The 21,736-nt window shown below is 50.3% G+C and overlaps 1 protein-coding gene across 2 annotated transcripts; it reads left to right on the top strand.

Moving 5' to 3' along the window:
* The first annotated feature begins 5,034 nt into the window (after positions 1 to 5,034).
* On the top strand, positions 5,035 to 20,430 carry EIF5A (eukaryotic translation initiation factor 5A). 2 transcript variants are annotated; one of them, XM_083581192.1, is made up of 6 exons: positions 5,035 to 5,360; positions 12,483 to 12,669; positions 15,558 to 15,662; positions 16,429 to 16,560; positions 18,796 to 18,869; positions 19,020 to 20,430. In XM_083581192.1, the coding sequence occupies exons 2-5, from the start codon at positions 12,505 to 12,507 to the stop codon at positions 18,856 to 18,858; spliced, it is 465 nt and encodes a 154-aa protein (XP_083437318.1). In that variant the 5' UTR covers positions 5,035 to 5,360; positions 12,483 to 12,504; the 3' UTR covers positions 18,859 to 18,869; positions 19,020 to 20,430. The 2 variants fall into 2 exon arrangements, with proteins under 2 accessions (XP_083437318.1, XP_083437317.1); XM_083581191.1 differs by having other exon boundaries at positions 5,235 to 5,360; positions 12,480 to 12,669.
* Positions 20,431 to 21,736: the final 1,306 nt, after the last annotated feature.

Here is a 21,736-nt window from a genome sequence, read left to right as displayed (position 1 = left end):
GGGGGACTGATGTGTGCTTTTGAGAAAGGAAGGAAGAGGATGAGAAACATTTTACCTGCCAATATCTGCTCTTCAGGAGGGACGCGGGTGGCGCTGTGGGTTAAACCACAGAGCCTAGGACTTGCCGATCAGAAGGTCGGAGGTTTGAATCCCCGCGACGGGGTGAGCTCCCGTTGCTCGGTCCCAGCTCCTGCCAACCTAGCTGTTCGAAAGCTCATCGAAGTGCAAGTAGATAAATAGGTACCACTCCAGCGGGAAGGTAAACGGCATTTCCGTGTGCTGCTCTGGTTCGCCAGAAGCGGCTTAGTCATGCTGGCCGCATGACCCGGAAGCTGTACGCCGGCTCCCTCAGCCAGTAAAGTGAGATGAGCGCCACAACCCCAGAGTCGGCCACGACTGGACCTAATGGTCAGGGGTCCCTTTACCTTTATCTGCTCTTCACTATAGGAATGTGCAGGTCTCTGACCTCCTCTGTGTCTGATCATTGGAGGTTTTTAAACAAAGGTTGGGTGGCCAGCTGCCAGGAATTACTTAGCTATGATTCCTGCATTGCAGGGGGAAGGACTAGATGGCCCTTGAAGGTCCCTTCCAACTCCACAATCCTATAATTCTAATCACTTGGCTGATTCCTATTGTCCGATTCACACCTTGCTCCAGCTGCCCCCTGGTGTCTCCATCTGCATCCTGCATGCTCTACTTCTAGACTAGAGCATGGGTAGGCAAACTAAGGCCCGGGGGCCAGATCTGGCCCAATCGCCTTCTCAATCCGGCCCGCGGATGGTCTGGGAATCAGCATGTTTTTAGATGAGTAGACTGTGTCCTTTTATTTAAAATGCATCTCTGGGTTATTTGTGGGGCATAGGAATTTGTTCATTCCCCCCCCCGCCATATAGTCCGGCCCCCCACAAGGTCTGAGGGACAGTGGACCGGCCCCCTGCTGTAAAAGTTTGCTGACCCCTGCTCTAGTGTTATTGTATGTGTTACTGATATTGCAAATACAGTACAATCGCTGAGACGTTTCACTCGTTAACAACAGGAGTTTTTAAAAAAAGTATTCAGAGCAATGAATGGGGAAGAGAAGAAGTAAGCAGCAGATAGTAAGGAACAGCCAGCGTGGTGTAGCGGTTAGAGCGCTGGACTAGGACTTGGGAGAACAGGGTTCGAATCCCCGCTCAGCCTTCAAGCTCAATAATTAAAAAAAAAATTATATCCCACCCATTTGGCTGGGTTTCCCCAGCCGCTCTGGGCGGCTTCCAACAGAACACTAAAATACAATAACCTATTAAACATTAAAAGCTTCCCTAAACAGGGCTGCCTTCAGATGTTTTCTAAAAGTTTGGTAGTTATTTTTCTCTTTGACATCTGGTGGGAGGGCGTTCCACAGGGCGGGGGCCACCACCGAGAAGTCCTTTAAGACTACAGCTCCCAATATCCTGACCATTGGTCATGTGGACTGGGGCTGATGGGAACTGGAGTCCAAACCACATCTAGAGCAGGCTTCCTCAACCTCAGCCCTCCAGATGTTTTGAGACTACAATTCCCATCATCCCTGACCACTGGTCCTGCTAGCTAGGGATGGTGCGAGTTGCAGGCCAGAAACATCTGGAGGGCCGTGGTTGAGGAAGCCTGATCTAGAGCAGGCATAGGCAAACTTGGCCCTCCAGATGTTTTGAGACTACAATCCCCATCATCCCTGACCACTGGTCCTGTTAGCTAGGGATGATGGGAGTTGTAGTCCCAAAACATCTGGAGGGCTGAAGTTTGCCTATGCCTGATCTAGAGGGCCACAGGTTAGCTGCTGCTGCCTGGTTAGGACACCAGTCTGTTTTTCAGAGGCCGGCAAGCTCTCTTTCTTGACGTATGAGCCCCCTGTTTCCATACAAGCTAATCATTATAAGAACCCTGCGGCATAAAAAAATCTGGGACCTTAGTTTGCTTCTTTTCCCTCCTTTTGTGTCACGTCTTTGCAAGCCTTAAGGGCAGGAACAGGGTTTACGTTGATTACTTGGCAAGCTGCTCTGGCAGATTTTCTGGGGGTAGAGATGTTTTGAACATACATTTATTTAAACGCACAAGCAAAGAAAAACAAACAAACACAAAAAACTAAACCTAAACGATTAGCCACAAAAGCAGCAGTACATTATGAAATCAACTATAATATGTATTTTTATATAGTGTCGACTATGCCGGGGCTTTTCAAATTGTGATCTGCAGGCCACATGAACTGCTTCCATGATACATGTGTATCTGAAGAAGTGTGCATGCACACGAAAGCTCATACCAAGAACTAACTTAGTTGGTCTTTAAGGTGCTACTGTTTTGACTATGGCAGACCAACACGGCTACCTATCTGTAACTGCTTCCATGAGTTTCACAGGTGCTCCAGTAGGTGTGTGTAAAAAATGCAGTTAAGAATCACACAGTATTTAGCACCCGCAATTGCAACAGGCTGAAAAATCACCAGACGGTCCACCAAGAACCTAAGCAATTTTCAAGTGATCTGTGGGTGGGAAGTTTGGGAACCACTGTTTTATGTGCATCATGCTTTAGAAAGAATTGGTGGGACAGGTTGTCTGGCTCAGGGGGGTTACAATCTAAAACCAGCCCCCCCAAAACAGTGGGGGGAAAGTGGGGAATATGGAGGCACGAGCAGGTAGAATAATATGTTATTATTTCTGCTACACCAGATTTCCCAAAGTTGGGTCTCCAGCTGTTTTTGGACTGCAACTCCCATCATCCCTATCTAGCAGAACCAGTGGTCAGAGATGATGGGAACTGTAGTCCAAAAACAAGCTAATCATGTCTACATTTACTCCTTCGGCTGCGCTCCCTGTAAAGCAGTGCTGGCCAACCTGTCGTCGTCCCCCCCGCCGATGTTGGGACTACAACCCCCATCATGCTTGCTCATTGGCCATGGTGGGTGGACTTCATGGGAGATGGGAGTCTGACAACAAATGACAGGCCACAAGCGTAGGAAGAGCAGCAGTGGGCAACCTGTGGCCCTCCTGATGTTGGGACACCCAACTCCCATCAGCCTCAGCCAATATGGCGAACGGGTAATGGATGATGGGAGATGTAGTCCGGCAACTTCTGGAGGAGTGCAGGACTATGTTGGATGGTGCAAAATCTTTGGAGGCAATGCGGGTTTTGTGGAGGGACTTAAAGGAAATGATGTGGTCACGTAGAGGCAGTTTGAGTGGCAGTTCCATCTCTAAGGGGTAGTGAGGCGAAAGAGACTTAATGGTGGAGTCAGATACAGGGAGGAGGTTGAAACATGAGGCTTTGGTACAGGGGTCAGCAAACATTTTCAGCAGGTCCACTGTCCCTCAGACCTTCTGGAGGGGGCGGGCTATATTTTGTGGCGGGTGGGGGGATGAACAAATTCCTATGCCCCACAAATAACCCAGAGATGCATTTTAAATAAAAGGACACATTCTACTCATCTTAAAACACCAGGCAGGCCCTACAAATAACCCACTTCACATACCAAAGCATGGGTAAGCAAACTAAGGCCCGGGGGCCAGATCCGGCCCAATCGCCTTCTAAATCTGGCCCGCGGATGGTCCGGGAATCAGCGTGTTTTTACATGAGTAGAATGTGTCCTTTTATTTAAAATGCATCTCTGGGTTATTTGTGGGGCCTGCCTGGTGTTTTGAGATGAGTAGAATGTGTCCTTTTATTTAAAATGCATTTGGTGGTTGGTGCAAGAGTCCGGAGAGAGCCCCAGAGAGGGGAGCCATTGGAAGAAGTGCCATGGGGTGCTGCTCCTGGCTCCTGTTTTCTAGGAATGGGAGAATGAAAGGGGAGCAGAGGGTGGGAGCTGATTTCAGGAACCCTAAAGGAATGGGTGATGTTTACTTTGTTGCCACACAACTATCTGCAAGCAGCTTCTGATGTCCCTCATTCTGAAGACTGCGGGAATATATGGAAACTATCAGGATCAGGAAACTCAGTCAAGAGGATCAAAGTGATGAAACTAGAAAATAATAATAATAATAATAATTTATTTATACCCCGCCCATCTGGCTGGGTTGCTCCAGCCACTCTGGGCAGCTTCCAACACAAAAAGGTAATAAAAAAATCAAACAGTAACAGTAACAGTAACAATCTGATCCAATATAAAAGTCACAATAACTTTTAAAATAAATAACTTATATCAAAGCAACATTCAACAATTCAGCAGAATCTAATAGTAAACAGTAAAATTAAACATCAGCAAATCATAGTTAGGCAGTTCACACTTATCAACTACAATAAAGAATTACCAATCTATAATCAATAAAAATAACTTAAGCGAGAAAAAAGATGGCAAATGTGAGTTATGGCCTCAGACCTAGCAAATGACAATTTCACTGAAGGAAAACATAGCATAGTTATCCTAACCAAAATGCAATGTTATTAAACAGGGAGCTCTGGTTGTTGGGAATGGCAGGTCGCCGATATGAAGTTTTTCGCTGTTTTATTTATTTCTCCACCTTTTAGAATGGCACGCGGTTTATTTCGGCACGTTTGAATGGTTGCAACCCGCGGTTGCCTTGGTAACCATGGCGGGCAACCTCTCGGCCAAGATGGCCGCCGAAGACCGCGTGGGAGGCTAAAAAAAGGCCAAAGGGCTCGGGCGTGCCGCTCTGCTCCCCCTCGCGCGCGCACTCTATGGTCTGAGAGTTTCGGCAAGCGAGCGCAGGAGAGTCGGCCGGAACCCATGCGGAGCAGACGCGCATGCGCATCTACAAACAATTCCTCGTTAGGGAAGCAAGTCTCATTGGTATTTCAGGCGCAACTCAAACCGGACGGGCAAGGACCACTGGCGCATGCGCATTGGAAAACAAATGGTCGCGGGGGTGGGGAGGAGGGACGCAGTTTCTGTGCGCTTGCGCGCTGCATAAGCTCAGTCCCAAACGATGAAGCCGGACGTTTCCTAGTTGTGGTTCTTTCCCCACACCCAAATGCACATGCGCAGTAGAACCCCACACCGCCGGTCGCCTCGTGAGCATGCGTAGCCTCCTTCGCCCCTCAGACGCGCACGCTCAGAGCCGCTCCGGCGCCCCGGCGCCTACCCAGAGCGCAGGCGCATTACGGCGTCGGAAGACGAGGCTCCGCCTCCTTTCCTCCCCCCTCCCCACTTTCCTTCCTTCCCACCCATTGCGGTCGCCTTCGCTTTTTTTTTTTTTTGGAGCGTTTCCTCCCAGTGCGCGTGCGGCAAAAGGAGAGAGGGAGAGAGGAGGGGAAAAAAGCGACAGCGCGAGAAGAGGCGGGAGGGAGGGGGGGGAAAGGGCGAGAGGAGGCGATAAGTGCGCGTGCGCACTGCGGGCTGGGTTGCAGCAGGCAGCGGCGGCGGCGGCGGTTGAGCTCGCGGGCGGGTGAGTTTGGGGCGCGCGGGAGTGTGCGTGTGTGCGCGGGGCTGTCCCGTGTGTGTGTGTGTGCGCGCGCGCACGCGGCGGCGGCGGCAGCCGTTGCGACGCGGCGCGGAGTGAGGGGGGGGGGAAGGGAAGGGAAGGGGAAGCCTGGCCGACCGGCGCCGCCGCCTCAGCCGCGTGGCTCCCTTTCCCCCCTCACGGAACGAGGCGCCGCGCGCACCCTCCCCTCCCCCCCTCATTCTCCTCAGAGAGAGCGAGAGCGGGGGGGGGGGGAGGAGAGCCTGGCGCCCCCCGTGTCGCGTGCAGGAGGAGGAGGCGGCGAGGCCGAGGCCTGCGCTTGGGAGGCCAGGCCGGGCCCCTCCGCTGGGCTGACTCACGGAGCGGGAGAGGAGGGAGGGGGGTAGCCGAGTCAGGCCCGGCCGAGGCCTACCTTGGACCGGGTCTCCTTTGGGTTACACAGGGTTTGGGGGGGTGGGGAGGAAAGGGGGTGCCCATGAGGACAGGATGAGGCCTGGTATTGCTTTTTCATATGGGGGGGCTCCCTAAGACCTTTTAAAGAAAAATATGGGGGGCCTCCTGGTAATTGGGGTTTGCGGGTGGCCTGTATAACTTGAGGTTTGGGGGCTCCTTTAGCTCTTGCGTTGGGACTGGCGCGAAGGAATAATAATAATGATAATAATTTATTATTTACACCCCGCCCATCTGGCTGGGTTTCCCCAGCCACTCTGGGCGGCTTCCAGCAAAACACAAAAATACTACCTATTCAACATGGAAGGGAAGGGGTTGGGGGGACCCTTTGATTTGGGGAGGGATCGGGGGGGGGGGTCGCCTCCTGCAGTTGCACAGGGTTACATTTTGGGATCCTGCACCAGAAGGCATTGGTTTTGGAGTGAGGGCTGAGTGGGAGTTGGAAGCAAGAAGGGTGGTTTTCTTTGGGGTGTGTGGCTCCGATATGAAGTCCACTCCCTGCTCTAGGGGCTTTACGCCCTGCTGGCTTTGGTATTGTGGGAAAGAAGGCCTTTGAGGACACGGGTGGGGGTGGGATCTGTTTCAGCAAGGGGGTCAGGGCTGCCTTTAGGGGAGGGGAAGGGGCGCTGAGGTTCCCGCACTCTGCAAGCGGAGGCTTGTCCTCAGCTGAACTTGGGAAGGTAGGAGATGGGTGTGGTGGGAATATCCCTCGAAGGGCTGCTCTGCAAGAAACAGAGCTGGAGGACGTTTCTCCCCCAGAGAATTGACATTTTGCTCAGGGTCACCAGCTCTGCCCCAGTTTACGGCTTAGGGAGATGGCTGGTAGGTATCGAAGTCAGGTTTTGGTAGAGAGAGCTGGAATTGCCCACAGAGGTGTGCATGCACACGAAAGCTTATACGAAGTACAAACTTACTTGGTCTCTAAGGTGTTATTTTTTTATATTTATTTTGATTGGGAATCATTTCACTAGATAAGGCAGTGGAAGGGGCTTAAGGTTAGCTGTTGGGGGAGAATTAGATGATTCCCCACCCTCAGGCAAGGGCTGGCCCCAGTTAGGGCTTGATGAAGGAAGGGAGTGGTGCCTGAGTGGGTTGAGAAACTGCAGCAGGTTAGCAGAAAGGATTGGCTTCCAGCTGGAGTGGGGTTGAAGGTCTGGTTTGGAGGATCAGTGCTGGGGCAGGAAGATGGCAGTTGGGGATCTCATAGACATGCTGTCTGGTGTTCCTGGCAGGCTGGTTCCTTGGGGAGTGAGCTTTGGAGTGGTTGATGCATATGACTACCCTTTGGGTTCATGCATGAAAGAGTAGCTGGCGGTGTCTTCACCCCCTTGCCCTCGGTTTACTGAGGAGAGTAGCCCTGCAGGAACTGACAATGGGGTGAGAAACCCCCTGACACTGAAGTTTGGGCCTTTAAGTATGGAACCTGGGATATATTTTTAAATTTATCAGATTTCTATGCCACCCTTCACCTGAGGCTCACAGGGCAGTTTACAGTATAAAAGCACAAAAATACATGCCATAGTAACAAAAACACCCCAGCGTTCAAAAGGCCACGGAGAAAGTTAGCGTAGGTTGAGGAAGGAGCTGTTGTGATGAATTCCCCCCTCCCCTTGTAGGAGAGGAGTGGATGAAGTGTGGCGGCATAGCTCCATAGTAGTTATAAATATATTACTGAATGCATGAGGGTATAGCAAGTGTATTTTAAAGCTCCTGAATCCCATGAACCAATCCTCCCATCTTTGCAGTTTTGATGGAGAAAGTAGGCAAACTCATTTATGGTTAAGAAGTTGGGAGGGGGAAGGTCCTTCTCTCCTGGCTGGGAGGGATGGAGCTCGGTTGGTCTCCCCAGCTGGTTTCGGCATGGCTTGAAGACTTTCAAGTAGCAGGCCAAGCTGCCTGGAAAGCAGGGGAGGCAGGGAGATGAGTCCAGGGTTGCAAGTTCCAAACTCGTTTCCATGCAAGGAGAGGCAGAAAGGTGATACGAAGCTGCACGTTCCTTTGCAATACCAGCCATACTGGTGGTATCTCCTGCTTCGCTGGTGTAGGGGCTGGGATCCCATTCACCATAGCACCTCGTTTTCCCCCTGGGCACGGCTTCTGATCCCCCTTCAGGATGGCAGAGGTTTGGGCAGTGGCTGGGCTTCCATTGAGTAACGGGGACCCTGGGCTGGGTGTGAATGACTGTGACTGAAAGAGGCCTTTCCTGCAGCAGCTGTGTTGCCGCTGAATCTGTGCTAGGTGACTGGGAACCGTATGGCAAGAATTGCTAGGAATTTGGCCCTTACATGAGAAATGCAGTAACTGAATTTCCCATGTTTTGCTGGGGATGTTTCCCCATGGAATCTTAAGGTAGCTCTGAAATGGGGGAGGGAGGGGGCGCCCGTAAACTGTAAAGGGTATTTCTTCCATCCAAATGCTGTGGTAATCCTTTTCCCCCTCCCTTTTCCCCTTTCCTTGGCCACGTGTGGCGCTCTCTGCAGTGGCAGCTTCGCTGAATCATGCTTGGTGTTGGCAGGAAGAGAGGGAGTCTCCCTCCAAACATGTGGCATGGAGGGCCTCTCTGCCTGATCACTTGGGCTAAAACTTCCTGCCTTTCTCCGCAGCTCCCTCCCACTTTCCCACTGCTCCTCACGGCGGCGGCAGACAAAAATCGGAAGCACGTGGTGACCTCGCAGGCGCACCCCGTTGCCGTCTGCAAAGGGACATGTCACGCCGCTTAAGCTGTTGCAGTTAGCAGTTGTCCTAATCAATTATCGGAGCGTAGCGTGGGTCAGAAGCGGTTTTTGGATGAGGAGGAGGTGGGGTGGCGGCAGCGGCGGCTGGAACTAAAACGAGCTCAGCAGATCTCTGGAGAGGGTAAATGAACCGACATGCTCCTCCCGGCCTGGGAGGGAGTGCCAGGCGGCCATGTAGTAGCTGAGCGGAGCAGCTGTGGCTGCAGCCGCCGCCGCCTCTGCTCCGCTTTGTCTTAACGCTAGGGTGAGCCTGCAGCACCTCCTCGGGAATTCAATCTAGTTTTTCCAGCTCTGATGTAAGATGGGGAGGGTTCCGGACGACTTGGGAGCCATGTGCCTGCACGAAATGAGGCGAGGCCCGGCCTTTGTCAGAGATCTCGTGGCCCGCTGAGAGGCATCCCCGGAGTGCGAGTTGGAGACTTGGGGGGGGGGTGTGCGTGCCTCAATCCTTTCCATAGTTGCTGAGGGTCCTTCTCCTTAGCAGGGATTGGGATGTTACTGTGCGTTGCTGAGCTCTACCTGGAGTATCTACTCAGGACCTTTTAAACCTGGCGGGTGGGCATCTGCATGCTGAAGCCATTGCTGTGAGTTTTATTTGTTTTTAAATGGAATGCAAAACTCCGGAATAGACTTCCTGCTCTTCACAGTCCTTGGGGCTTAAGGGTCTCACTTGCAAGCCCCAACAAGTGAAGGTTTTTCATTATACAGAGTGAGAACACAAATAAAGCTTTCTCTTCCCCTTTCCCCACCCCAGCCCTAAATTACTTTGCATCCCAAGATTTTAACCCCTTGATTTTGTGATGACTTGTATTAGGGAAAGGCTAGCAGAACACCTTCAGACTCTAAATACTTTCTTACTTCTGGCGCTTTTTTATTTTGTTTTTTGCTTTTTAAAAGCTGTGCTAAATTTCCATAAAAATGCACTAAACAACTAGTCCAGGTAAGTTTCGAAGTGGCGCTGGGGAGGATGAACAGGCAGCTTTGATTGTTCTCCAAGGCAGGTGCCTTTCTCGCTTTCCCTCATCTCTGCCTTTGGCTCAGCATTAGTTTAGGGGGCAGCACGTCTTCCAGAGTGTGATGCTCATAATCTGGTGTAGTTTTACTGTCAAGGCACAGAAAGTGGTCACTTCCATTGCTCGCTCTCTCTCCCTCCGCTGAACCTTTGCCAAAATAACTTGTGGCTGCCCAGGCCAAAAGGTATGTGTGCTGGGCAGTTTTGGAATTTGCTTGGGAGCGGGGCCCCAGCCCCGGACATCACACCAGCTTATTTCAGCAGTTGCGCATTCCACATGCTTGAATTAATGGGCGACCTCCGTGCAGTTGGGGCGCCGAGTTGTGCAGAAGTCTTAAACACAACCAGCAGCTCAGGCATCAAGGGTTCCTTTACAGAAGGCAACGTGGAAAGAGAAATTGGTGAAGGAAGCTGTTGTGATTTGGGGGGGGGTGGAACCAAAAGTGTAGCCCTGCTCCCACACGAACCCCCAAATGCACTACACATGAGCAGCACAGAAACAGGGCTATTGCAAGGCAGCTGTGCCCTTGTCACAGGTGAGAATTGACTTGGTTGCGCGCAGCGCTGGAAAAATGTCAAATTCCCATGAGCAGGCATTAGATTCTTAGGTGCCCGCCTTGCACAGCACTGGAAACTCTGGATTAGTTCCGCCGCTGCTGCCATGGCAGCTTCCTCTTGGCACGCAGAGATTGCAAGCAGAGCTCTGGACTTCCTGGAGTGCCAACTCCCCCCTTTGCAGAGCCAGACAGCTGGATTTTTGGACTCCCTTAATCCTGTCGGCCGTCAGTGGCGTAGCGTGGGTTGTCAGCACCCGGGGCAAGGCAAGTAATTTGCGCCCCCTAACCCGTGGATTTTAGCACTCGAGTGTGAGCGCGTGCCCCCCAGATGTTGCGCCCGGTGCGCCCGGCCCCCCCTGCACCCCCCACGCTACGCCACTGTCGGCCGTACCACCTTGGTTCTCATGCTGAGGCGTGCGTTTGTCTGCCTAAGACTGCAGGCATGCAAGTGCTTCCTCACCCCCCCCCCCCACATAAGCTGGCGGTGACTTAAGCGTGGAGCCTTATGGCCATGCTTATAACTAGAGAGCAGCTATCAGCCGGTACTTCTCCTCTTGCCCAGAGCGTTGTCAACTGAGAACTGGCTCATCTAATGAAACGACTTGGCCGGCGTGATAGTGACAAGCTAAAGTGTTTTACATGGCAAGTAGTTAACCTGTGGAATTCATTGCCACTGGATATTTTGTCGACTCAAAAAAAAGTTCAGAGTTTTTGCCATGAAAGATTTTTATTTTGGGGGGCCTTAGGGGCTTTGTGGATAAGCCTTGGTAGCTGAATGTGACCTGAGTCCTTCTTCCGTGACACTTCAGAGGCAGTGGCCATGTATTTCCTCTCCACAGCCAGAACCTGATTAAAAGGAAGGTGGGGTTCTTGGGATGCGATATTCTTTGATGTAGGCTAACTTCAGGAACTGTTTCTTTTGAAAAGAACCTAGAAATCTGCCAATTAGAGCTGGGTGCAAAAGAAAAAAATCTTTAAAAAAGAGTTAGAATTCTGAGCCCAGGAATTTGTTCCAAGTCTTGGAACTGAACTGAGCTTACAGCCCTGCCACACAAAAATCCAGTCCTGGTTGCCGTGAGCTTTCAGAAATTTTAATTCAGGGGTGCGAGTCACTTTGTTAGCATAGCTAAGCAACCAGAAATCCTTGACTCTATACTTAAGTTTTAGATGTTTTCCAGCAAGGGCATCAGAAGAGCCTACAGCTGAATAAGGCCGAAAGGGGGCCCTTGTAGCCCAGCAATTCTTTTCTTGCAGTGACCAAGTAGATTCCCCAGTGGGAAGTCCGCAAGCAAGACTAGAGCGCAAGGCAATGACATTCTCTTCCCTGCATATCCAGCAACTGGTATTGAGAAACTTTGCTGCTTCCTAACTTTGGAGGCAGAGCCAAGCCGACAGGGTTAGTAGCCATTGTTGCTTCATCCTCCGGGAATCGATCTGTACCTAGAATCATAGAATCGGAAGAGACCACAAGGGCCATCGAGTCCAACCCCCTGCCAAGCAGGAAACACCATCAGAGCACTCCTGACATATGGTTGTCAAGCCTCTGCTTAAAGACCTCCAAAGAAGGAGACTCCACCACACTCCTTGGCAGCAAATTCCACTGTCAAACAGCTCTTACTGTCAGGAAGTTCTTCCTAATGTTTAGGTGGAATCTTCTTTCTTGTAGTTTGGATCCATTGCTCCGTGTCCGCTTCTCCGGAGCAGCAGAAAACAACCTTTCTCCCTCCTCTATGTGACATACTTTTATATATTTGAACATGGCTATCATATCACCCCTTAACCTCCTCTTCTCCAGGCTAAACATGCCCAGCTCCCTTAGCCGTTCCTCATAAGGCATCGTTTCCAGGCCTTTGACCATTTTGGTTGCCGCCCTCTGGACACGTTCCAGTTTGTCAGTGTCCTTCTTGAACTGTGGTGCCCAGAACTGGACACAGTACTCCAGGTGAGGTCTGACCAGAGCAGAATACAGTGGCACTATTACTTCCCTTGATCTAGATGCTATACTCCTATTGATGCAGCCCAGAATTGCATTGGCTTTTTTAGCTGCTGCGTCACACTGTTGGCTACTTTTTATGGATCCCTGCTGTGAGCACCGTTCGATGCCGAATTCTATACATGCACAGGGTGATCACGAGAACTGCGCCTACCTCATCCATGCTTGCGAGGTTAGCCAGGCATTGCCCCACCCTGACTCACTCCGGCCTAAAGATGAGAAGTCGTCCTGGGCTAAAGATGAGCAATGGATCGGCAGCACCAACCCAAGCCTTTTTATTTTGCAAGATGATGGCGATGAGTTTGCCTAACCTTTCTTCCTTGTCTTTCTCTCCTCCCCCCTCCCCAATGCCCCCAGCAGTTTCCATAACATCTGTTCCACCATGGCTGATGACCTAGACTTCGAGACCGGTGATGCCGGGGCCTCCGCGACCTTCCCCATGCAGTGCTCTGCTCTCCGCAAGAACGGCTTTGTGGTGCTCAAAGGGCGTCCCTGCAAGATTGTGGAGATGTCCACTTCCAAGACCGGCAAGCACGGTCATGCCAAAGTGAGTGTGCCTCGTCGCCCACGGTGGCTGGTGGCTAGTTTACCTTCGTGGTCCTCTTTTGGGACAGCTCTAGGTGTGAATTTGCATGCTTGGCTAGGGCTGCCATACTTCCGGAATTTCCCAGACACAGCCAGAATTCATCCATCGAAAATGGTGTCTCGGTGGGATTTTCGAGAATTGACTAAAATGCGTGGGGAAACCCGGATGTATGGCAGCCCATGTATTGATTTTTTTGGCGTTTCCCGTAAAAAATAGCCACAATTCAACAACTTTGGCAAAAAAAAACCCTCAACATCTTTTGTGTCAGGATTTTCACTTTCTGAAATATGGCAACCCTATGCTTGGTATTCCAGCAGGAGTTTGTGCGTGTTCACGTGCAGCAGTGCTAGAAACTCAGATATATAAGCTAGGGACCAAATTGCTCCTTAAACCAAGGTTACAGTCACCAAATTGGAATGTCTAGTTGCCATTTTGAGGCAAGACGGTTCTCGAGTCTCATTTTTCAAATGATGGACTGACAGTGATTGATTCTTAGTTAAACATCTGGCTGGTTCAGATGACAAACCTTGAGCTAGGTTAAGAACTCTGAGAACTTAAAAAAAGAGCAGTCCCTTGATCCAGGCACAGTCCGCATATATATTGGCCAATCCCTACCTCTTTCTCTTAATGGTGACACAGACCGTCCATCTTCACTTGGTCACTAGTGGCCGATAGCCAGGTGCAAAATGTGCCTGGCTAATTTCAAACCCTGGACCCTTGTAGTAGTTTCACTGTAGTCCTCCAGCTTGCCTTTTATGTTGTGCACCTGGGCAGTTGCCCATGAGCAGGCAAAGCTGGTTTTAAGGAGGAGGAACATCAAAATTGAATGGGTTCTGACACCTGGTCCTTGCTGCCTCCCCTTAGTACATTGGTTCCCAAAGTGGGCGGTACCAGCCCAGAGGGGTGCTAAGAGGCAGGGGTTGCTGGAGGGGTAATGGACTCTCCTGACTTTGAAGAGCTGGCATTACCAAATCAGGTTAATCAGTTTTGTTGAATTAAGCTAAATAGTTTAAGTTGGCTTTTGAATAAATGTGCAATTAATTGTTCTGGTTTTAAATTTTATCGTGTTGTTATCTTCCTTAGTGGGTGGTGCAAACTGCTATTCCGAATAATGCTTTTTATAGGGTAGGGGGCACTGGGGATGAGTTTGTGGAACCAAGGGGGCAGTGACCTGAAAAAGTCACTGTCTTAGAAGATGGGGTACATAGCGCAAAAAATGCCAGGAGGGCACCAGGTCTGGAGAAGATGCTGGGCTTAGACAGTAAGCTTGGAGCTAGAGGGTTTGTTCTTTACTTCCTCTCCCTGTGTCTGTCTCTCTTTCTGCCCTGGCACAATTTGAACCTCTTGTTGTTCTCTTCTCCATTGCATGCAGCCCTTCCTGGCTGAGATCATTGTCTACATTTATAAACAGCCTTTCTTCCAGTGAGTTCAAGGCAGTTTGCAATATGAAATGCTGAAAAGTAAGGCGCAAGGTGGGATGAAAATGTTGTGCGAGGCTTCTTGGGTCTGCAAAGCGTTGCTCTCTCCTCCGTCGCCTGCGCTGGTCACCTTTCAGCCACCTGACCTCTGAGGCATGCTGCCATTTAGCTTCTCTATCTCCTGAGATCGTTTTCCAGCCCTAAGCCTCAAGGAATGACTTGCTTTGAAATGCATTGAGAGACCTGCTCTTTTTTTTTGCCAAAAACGCAAGGCAGCATACATGTTTAATTTCTTGAGCTCTGTTGGCAACAGTAGTTGTAGCCCCAGACATCTGGAGGGCACCATGTTGAGGAACCCTGGCTAAGTGGTATACAAAAATACCCAGAGTTTTTCAGTCTGTCTACTGAGGCTGTATTCTCCTCTCATGTGAAGAGCCAAAAGACCTGCTTTCTTTTCACGTCAGTGGCATTGTTAAGTCACCGGTAGGCGATGCATTCTGGTGGCTTTTGGAGACTGGATGATACCTGGACACTTTAGGATGCAAGGTGTGTTTCCGTGGACTGACCTCTTGGTGTCTGGGGCTAATCAGGTTCTTGGGGCAACCTTTGTGGGATAATCACTTTAGTACCTGTTTGAATCTCCCCCTGCCCCAGTCAGCGGTTCTCAACCTGTGGGTCCCCAGATGTTGTAGGACTATGACTCCCATCATCCCTGAACGCTGGCCTAGCTAGCTAGGGCTGATGGGAGTTGTAGTTCAACAACATCTGGGGACCCACAGGTTGAGAAAGGCTGGCTTAGACGGATTAGAAATAGAAACCCCCCCCAAAAGGGAGGGGGTGTTAAAGTAATGCTTTGAACTTTGTGGAAGTTCAGCCTCTGAATTAGATAACCCGAAAAGTTAAAGGTGAAAGGCCAGTGGAGAAGAGACTGCAAAACGTGGCTGTTGGTTTTCCTGATTTATTTGTTTCTTAAAAAAAAAAAAGGTAAATCTTGAGTGTATAAATAACCCACACCATACTGCTACCCTAATGTGGAAACTGGAGAGAGGGAGAAAAAGAGAGAAGGAAGGAAGGAAAGGGAAAGAGCGGGAGGCGAGGCCTAGCTGTTGAGGGAGTTCTCAGCTTGACAAGGAGACTGGTGTGCGAGGCACAGAGAGTCCAGGTCGAGCGGAGGCAGATACGGTGCCAGTGGGGTGCCAAGGGATCTGGTTGCAGTGGGCCAAAGCGTGTCCCCCAGTCCCAGACTGGGTGTGTTTGTGCCTGTGTCTGCCTCTGCATCTGTTAAGAAGGGGGCTGGCGTCCCTTCCTGAGACAGAACAAGGTCCTTGCCTGTTTCCTCCGGCCTTCTCCTGCAGGAACACCTGGGTGCTGTGTGTTTTTTTTTAATGTGTCCCCGTTAACATCCTGTCTTCCTCTCCACCCCCACTGTAGGTGCACCTTGTTGGCATAGACATCTTCACTGGAAAAAAATATGAAGATATCTGCCCTTCCACCCACAACATGGATGTGCCCAACATTAAGAGAAATGACTTCCAGGTAGGCGGGTGGAGCTAGGTGGGGTTCTCCCCCCCCCCCCACACTTCAGAGATGGGAATCCCGAAAGGAGAGGGTTGGTTTGTACCCGCTATGGCCTGCCTGGCTTGCAAACTGGGTAGACTGCTAGCGGCGGCTGCTGTAGCAATGGAGACAGGCTTCTTCTGCCCTTCCAGAGAAATCTTTTTAACTGTTTTGGACCCTCTCTCTCAGTTTTGAGCGTTCATATATGATTCTTGCTAGTGCTGGATGTGCCCCAGGGACTGTTAGTTTTGTCTCTTGGCGTGGGATTGTTCCCTGACAAATCATCTGCTGTTACAAACTTGGGGTGGTTTCAAAAATGTGGCAGGCCAAGGCAGCTGGAGGAGCAGACACTCCTTCCTTTCCATGCCAATGTGAACAGGAACAGGTTATTATTGTCTGTTAAAATCAATAGTTGCTTTTCCGCCATGGCAACTCAAAGCAGCTTTAAAAAACTGCTTGCATTAAAACCTGGGGGGGGGGAGTGAAATTCACTAAAACATCCCAAACACTCTAAAAGGCCATATGGGCAGTTAAAGAGGAATTCTTTTGCCTGGTGCCTGAAGATACACAGTGATGGCTCCAGGCCAGCCTCCCTGCGGAGAGCATTCTGCAAGCAGGGAGCCACCACTGAAAAGGCCCCGTCCTTCTGTTGCCAAAATGCTACTTCAGTGAGTTTTTAAAGTCAGGAGGGGGGCCCGATAGCTCGGCGCTGACTGTTCTGCCCTCCTTCCTTCCTTTCCTCCAGCTTATTGGGATCCAGGATGGGTACCTCTCCCTGCTCCAGGACAGCGGGGAAGTCCGGGAGGATCTACGCCTTCCCGAGGGAGACCTGGGCAAGGAGATTGAACAGAAATATGACTGTGGCGAAGAAATCCTGGTAAGAGAAGACTTTGGGGGCCGGAGGGGGGAAGAGACCTGCTGCCGGCCTCCCTCCCCTGGCCCAAGTGATTTGTGTGTTTCAGGGGGTGTATTTAACAGCAGCATTCCTTAGCCCAGAGAGGCCTGGGGTGGCAAAGCATGGTGACGACTGAAAAGCGGGGTAAAAACAAGGCAGAATACCAAATTCCAATCCTAGCCAGATGCAGAAATGATTCCATAAGGCTTTAGAATCATAGAATCATAGAGTTGGAAGAGACCACAAGGGCCATCGAGTCCAACCCCCTGCCAAGCAGGAAACACCATCAGAGTACTCCTGACATATGGTTGTCAAGCCTCTGCTTAAAGACCTCCAAAGAAGGAGACTCCACCACACTCCTTGGGAGCAAATTCCACTGTCAAACAGCTCTTACTGTCAGGAAGTTCTTCCTAATGTTTAGGTGGAATCTTCTTTCTTGTAGTTTGGATCCGTTGCTCCGTGTCCGCTTCTCTGGAGCAGCAGAAAACAACCTTTCTCCCTCCTCTATGTGACATCCTTTTATATACTTGAACATGGCTATCATATCACCCCTTAACCTCCTCTTCTCCAGGCTAAACATGCCCAGCTCCCTTAGCCGTTTAAATTATGGAAGCACCATGTTTTCCCGTCCTGTGTAACATAAGCAACAGTGGGAACAAATTAAGCTTTGTTAGTGAGGGAGTTGCAAAGCTGAGCTGCCCAGGACCGTAGACGGCCTTGCCTGGGGTTCCCAGCCACCAAATGGGAAGATTTTCTTGCGGGTGGAGTGGAGAAGGAGAGCGAGCATGCCTGGCGTTGATCTGTGTGTAAGGCCAGATGTCCCACCGCTGCTGTGTCTTTGGGGACGTTGGAGATGGGATAAGAAAGGAGGAGGGGAAACGGGGCGCTGGACCTCAGCTGCACAGTGGGGTGTTGGACAGCAGACAGAGCAGGTTGCTTCCCTGCTCAAGCTTCAGGTGGCAGGGCTTGGAGTCACTCTGCAGCTCAGAGCACCTGCTTCCCTAGCAGAAGGTCCCAGCGGCATCTTCAGGTGGGGAAAGACCTTTCCTGTATAGCTGAAGGAGCGTCTCCACCCCCATCGTTCAGCCTGGACACTGAGGTCCAGCTCCGAAGGCCTTCTGGCGGTTCCCTCCCTGCGAGAAGTGAGGTTTCGGGAACCAGGCACAGGGCCTTCTCGGTGGTGGCGCCCGCCCTGTGGAACGCCCTCCAGATGTGAAGGAAATAAGCAGCTATCCTATTTTTAAAAGACATCTGAAGGCAGCCCTGTTTAGGGAAGTTTTTAAATATTTAATGCTGTATTGTTTTTAACACTCAATTGGGAGCCGCCCAGAGTGGCTGGGGAAACTCAGCCAGATGGACGGGGTATAAATAATAAATTATTACTATTATTATATATTTCTCTGCCTGAAACCCTGGAGAACCGTTGCTGTCAGTTAGAGCAGGTCCCCTGAGCTAGGCAGGCTGGTGTGACTCAGTAGAAAACCGCTTCTTACGTGCGATACCGGCGGCCCTAGCGAGCTCTCCTTCGCCTGGAGGTCTTCAAGCAGAACCCGGATGCCCATTTTGGATCATGCCTGGGCTAGGGCTAGCAGGACCTCACGATGGCTGGGCTCTTAATCCACAATCGGAAGGCAGCGATGCTTCTGAACATCGGTTGCTGAGAACAGCAGGAGGAGGGAAGGCTGTTCTCGCACCCAGATCCCGCTTGTGGGTTTCCCATAATGATCATCTGGTTGGCCACTGTGAGAACAGGATGGTGGACTAGAGGGGGCCATTGGCAAGAGCCCTCCTTCCCCCCCCCAATAATATTTATTATTTTCAGTAGGTAAATATAATAAAAAAGAAGAGATGAATCATAATAAAGACAAACAAAAAATAGGAGAAAAAGAGAAAAAAGATACATACAACATATTGCCACTTAATTAATTAAAATTAAGTACCATCCATCTTCAAAAGCCTAGTATTTGACTTCCTCAAATCTCTTCCATCCGAATTTCTTAGTAATTATATGTAGCAGTTTCCAATAACAGTGTTTCAAAAAACCATATCACAGTCCTAATCATATTACATAACTTTCCTTATCGTACATTTTCTTATTTGTAAATTTAATTCCATTTTAATCCTAGGCGTAATTGTTTCTTTCAAGTGATTACATATCTTTATGAGCCCTCCTTCCCTTCTAAGCTCTTGATTCTTGCTTCCTCCCTCCCTCCTCAGATCACCGTACTGTCTGCAATGACTGAGGAAGCTGCAGTTGCTATCAAGGCCATGGCTAAATAAAGGAACCACAGGTGAGTGCAGACCCAGGTTGGAAGGGTGCTGTCCTGGAAGGGGAACGTGCAAGGGTTTTGCGAGAGATGGGAGAGGAGTCGTCTCTTACCTTCCTGCCACTGTCACCAACCCCTGTCACCAACTTCTCTTCTTTTTCTCTCACCTTGCAGGGCAGCAGTTTCAACTTGTTATGAACCAGAGAGGATCGCAACCCGCAGACTGTCAGATTTGGCTCCAAACCACCCAAATCTCTCTCTTTTTTTTCTCCCCCCCCCTCCTCTAAAAAGCAAAAAAGGACAAAAAAGCAAAACCCTCCCACACCCACTCACTCCCTTTTGAATTAAAACAAAAGAAAAGAAACTTTTTTGTGGTCTTTTTAAAAGCAGAAAAGCTGGACGCTTAATTGTATTCCTTTTGTTATGATTTCACTTGTTTTGGTCCCCCTCTCAGCCCGGTCCTCCCAGTCCCCCTCCCCTCTCTCGGGTGCTAGTAACACTACAGTTGTTTTCTGGCAAGAGAAGTTGAGAATTTGCACTTAAAAAAAGGAAGAAAAAAAAAGAATAATATTTAAACGGCTAGAAGGAGGGGGGGAAATTGCAGGAGACTCTTGTTGATTTTTTTTCTCTCTCTCTCTCAAGTTTTAATGCTTTCTGTTAAGATTGGTGGCGGCGCTGAGGAGGGAGCTGCCTTTCCCCCCAGAAAAACTGAGCAAAAATTAGAAAAAAATTACCGTTGCGAATTGCGAAGAGTCGCACTCTTAACCCTGTCAAATGTGTTTGTTCTCGTGAGCGTTTTCTGTTGAGGCAACGTGGGAAGGGGAGGCACGGCAGCCTCTGCCGTCGGACGCCCCCCCGCCCCCCGCATAGTGATGGTTGCGGCAATTCGGTAAATTCTTTTGGGACGGCATCCTTTCTTGTGCTTTGGAGGTTAACCCATTAAATGTGGTTTTTTTGTGGGGGCGGCGGCGGCGGGATCACTGCTCTAGTTGCTGAGCTTGCTTAAAACTCCCTTCTTTAACCCCTTCCCTTCTAGAGCACAGAAGCCCCCCCCCTCCCCAGATCTGGAAGTGGGGGGGGCAGGCGGTGTTCCTGCCAAAGGCACGGCACTCTGCCCCCCCTGAAATGGGAGGAGAAACCCGCTCGCGGCTGCCTGGCGAATGACACACTTCTCTCTTTTTTTTTTTGCTCCTCGCCCTCATCCCACCTGGGCTCTGATCCCTGTCAATCATGTTCAAGGACACACACCCCCCCTTTTCCCTGGCAACCAGTGCTGTCGCTGCCTCCCTTCTGTCCTTGGAGCTAGCTAGAAAGTCTCTAGCACGCCCCCCCCCGCCTCAAGCCCTTTTCCCCAGGCTGGGTAACTGCGCATCCCCGACCTACGAGCTGTTCAGGGTAAGGGGGTCTTCTGGGGGTAGGTAACAAACTAGCCCCCACCCCACCCGCTGCCCATTTCCTTGGTTCATATTTACTCCCCTCTGCTGTTCACAAGTCAGCGCTGTGGCCGCCTCCTCCCTCTCCCCCTGTTAATCCAACACATTTGTTAATCAACCTCAATAAAAAAAACAAGTTTAATATGAAAAAACCCTTTTCTGGCTGTGTGTGTGTGTAATTTGTAAGGGGCCGGGGCGGGGGTTACGTTACCGGCAAGTTCATTAAAACTACTGCGTTATCATAGAATTGTATAGTGGGAAGGGACCCCGAGGGTCATCCAGTCCAACCCCCTAAAATGCAATGAACCACTATTTGCAACTGGGTGGCAGCTTCTTCCTGGGGCCGGTAGCTGATTGACATTCCCCAGAAAGGAAGCTCATGGAAGCTTAAGACTATGCACTCACTGCAGGGACAGGTGCTAGACGAGGCAAAGAGGGGGGAGTGTAAAAAAATTTAAATTAAATTTCAGTTCTGTGTGTGTGGTTTTTTTGAGAGCCAGTGTGGTGTAGTGGTTAAGAGCAGTGGACTCGTAATCTGGGGAACCGGGTTCGCGTCTCCGCTCCTCCACATGCAGCTGCTGGGTGACCTTGGGCCAGTCACACTTCTCTGAAGTCTCTCAGCCCCACTCACCTCACAGAGTGTTTGTTGTGGGGGAAGAAGGGAAAGGAGAATGTTAGCTGCTTTGAGACTCCTTCAGGTAGTGATAAAGCGGGATATCAAATCCAAACTCCTCTTCTTTCTTTTCTTTTTTACAGTTTACAGTCATACCTCATGTTACGTTCTTTCAGGTTATGTCCTGCGGCGACTCGGAAGTACCGGAAAGGGTTACTTCCGGGTTTCACCGCATGCGCAGAAGTGCAAAATGACGTCACACGCATCCACAGAAGCGGCGAATCGCAACCCGCACGTGCGCAGACGCGCCGCTGCGGGTTGCGTTCTTTTCATGTTGCGAACACAACCAGAGGTACCACTGTATAAAAATGTGGAGGTTTCATAAAGATATGTGCCTCTCTTTTTTTGTCCTGACCCATGAGGTTTTCCCTCCTGCACTGAGAGTTTCATAGGATTTTTGTTCAACAAACTACCTGGAATATTTGTTTTTGATGACTGTGACGACAGGGCAGTTCTCAGAAGCCAGCTCCGAAAATTTAAAATTTCCTGATCTCATTATGTGTTAATAACTGAGTGGGGCGTAGAGAGAAAAGAAAGATTACTTGTCACGTTACGCTCAACCTTACTGGTGAGGGGCCAGTGTGTTTGCAGTGCGTTTAACGGACAAAATGTCTCAAACCAAAGGCCGGTGGCTGTTTGTACCCCACGCCCATTAGTGAAACCGGCACAGGGAAAAGCAGCCTTTTTGCCTCTCCGTATAAAATGGAGGGCAGTCCTTTTATGTACAGAAGCAGGAGTGGAAAACACGACCCGTAGGTCAGCTGCCGTCTGAAAAACATTTGTAG

The sequence above is a fragment of the Podarcis filfolensis genome (assembly GCF_964270895.1).
Source record: "Podarcis filfolensis genome assembly, chromosome: 13".
In the NCBI taxonomy this organism is placed as follows: Eukaryota; Metazoa; Chordata; class Lepidosauria; order Squamata; family Lacertidae; genus Podarcis; species Podarcis filfolensis.
This window is presented reverse-complemented; position numbering and strand designations above follow the sequence as displayed.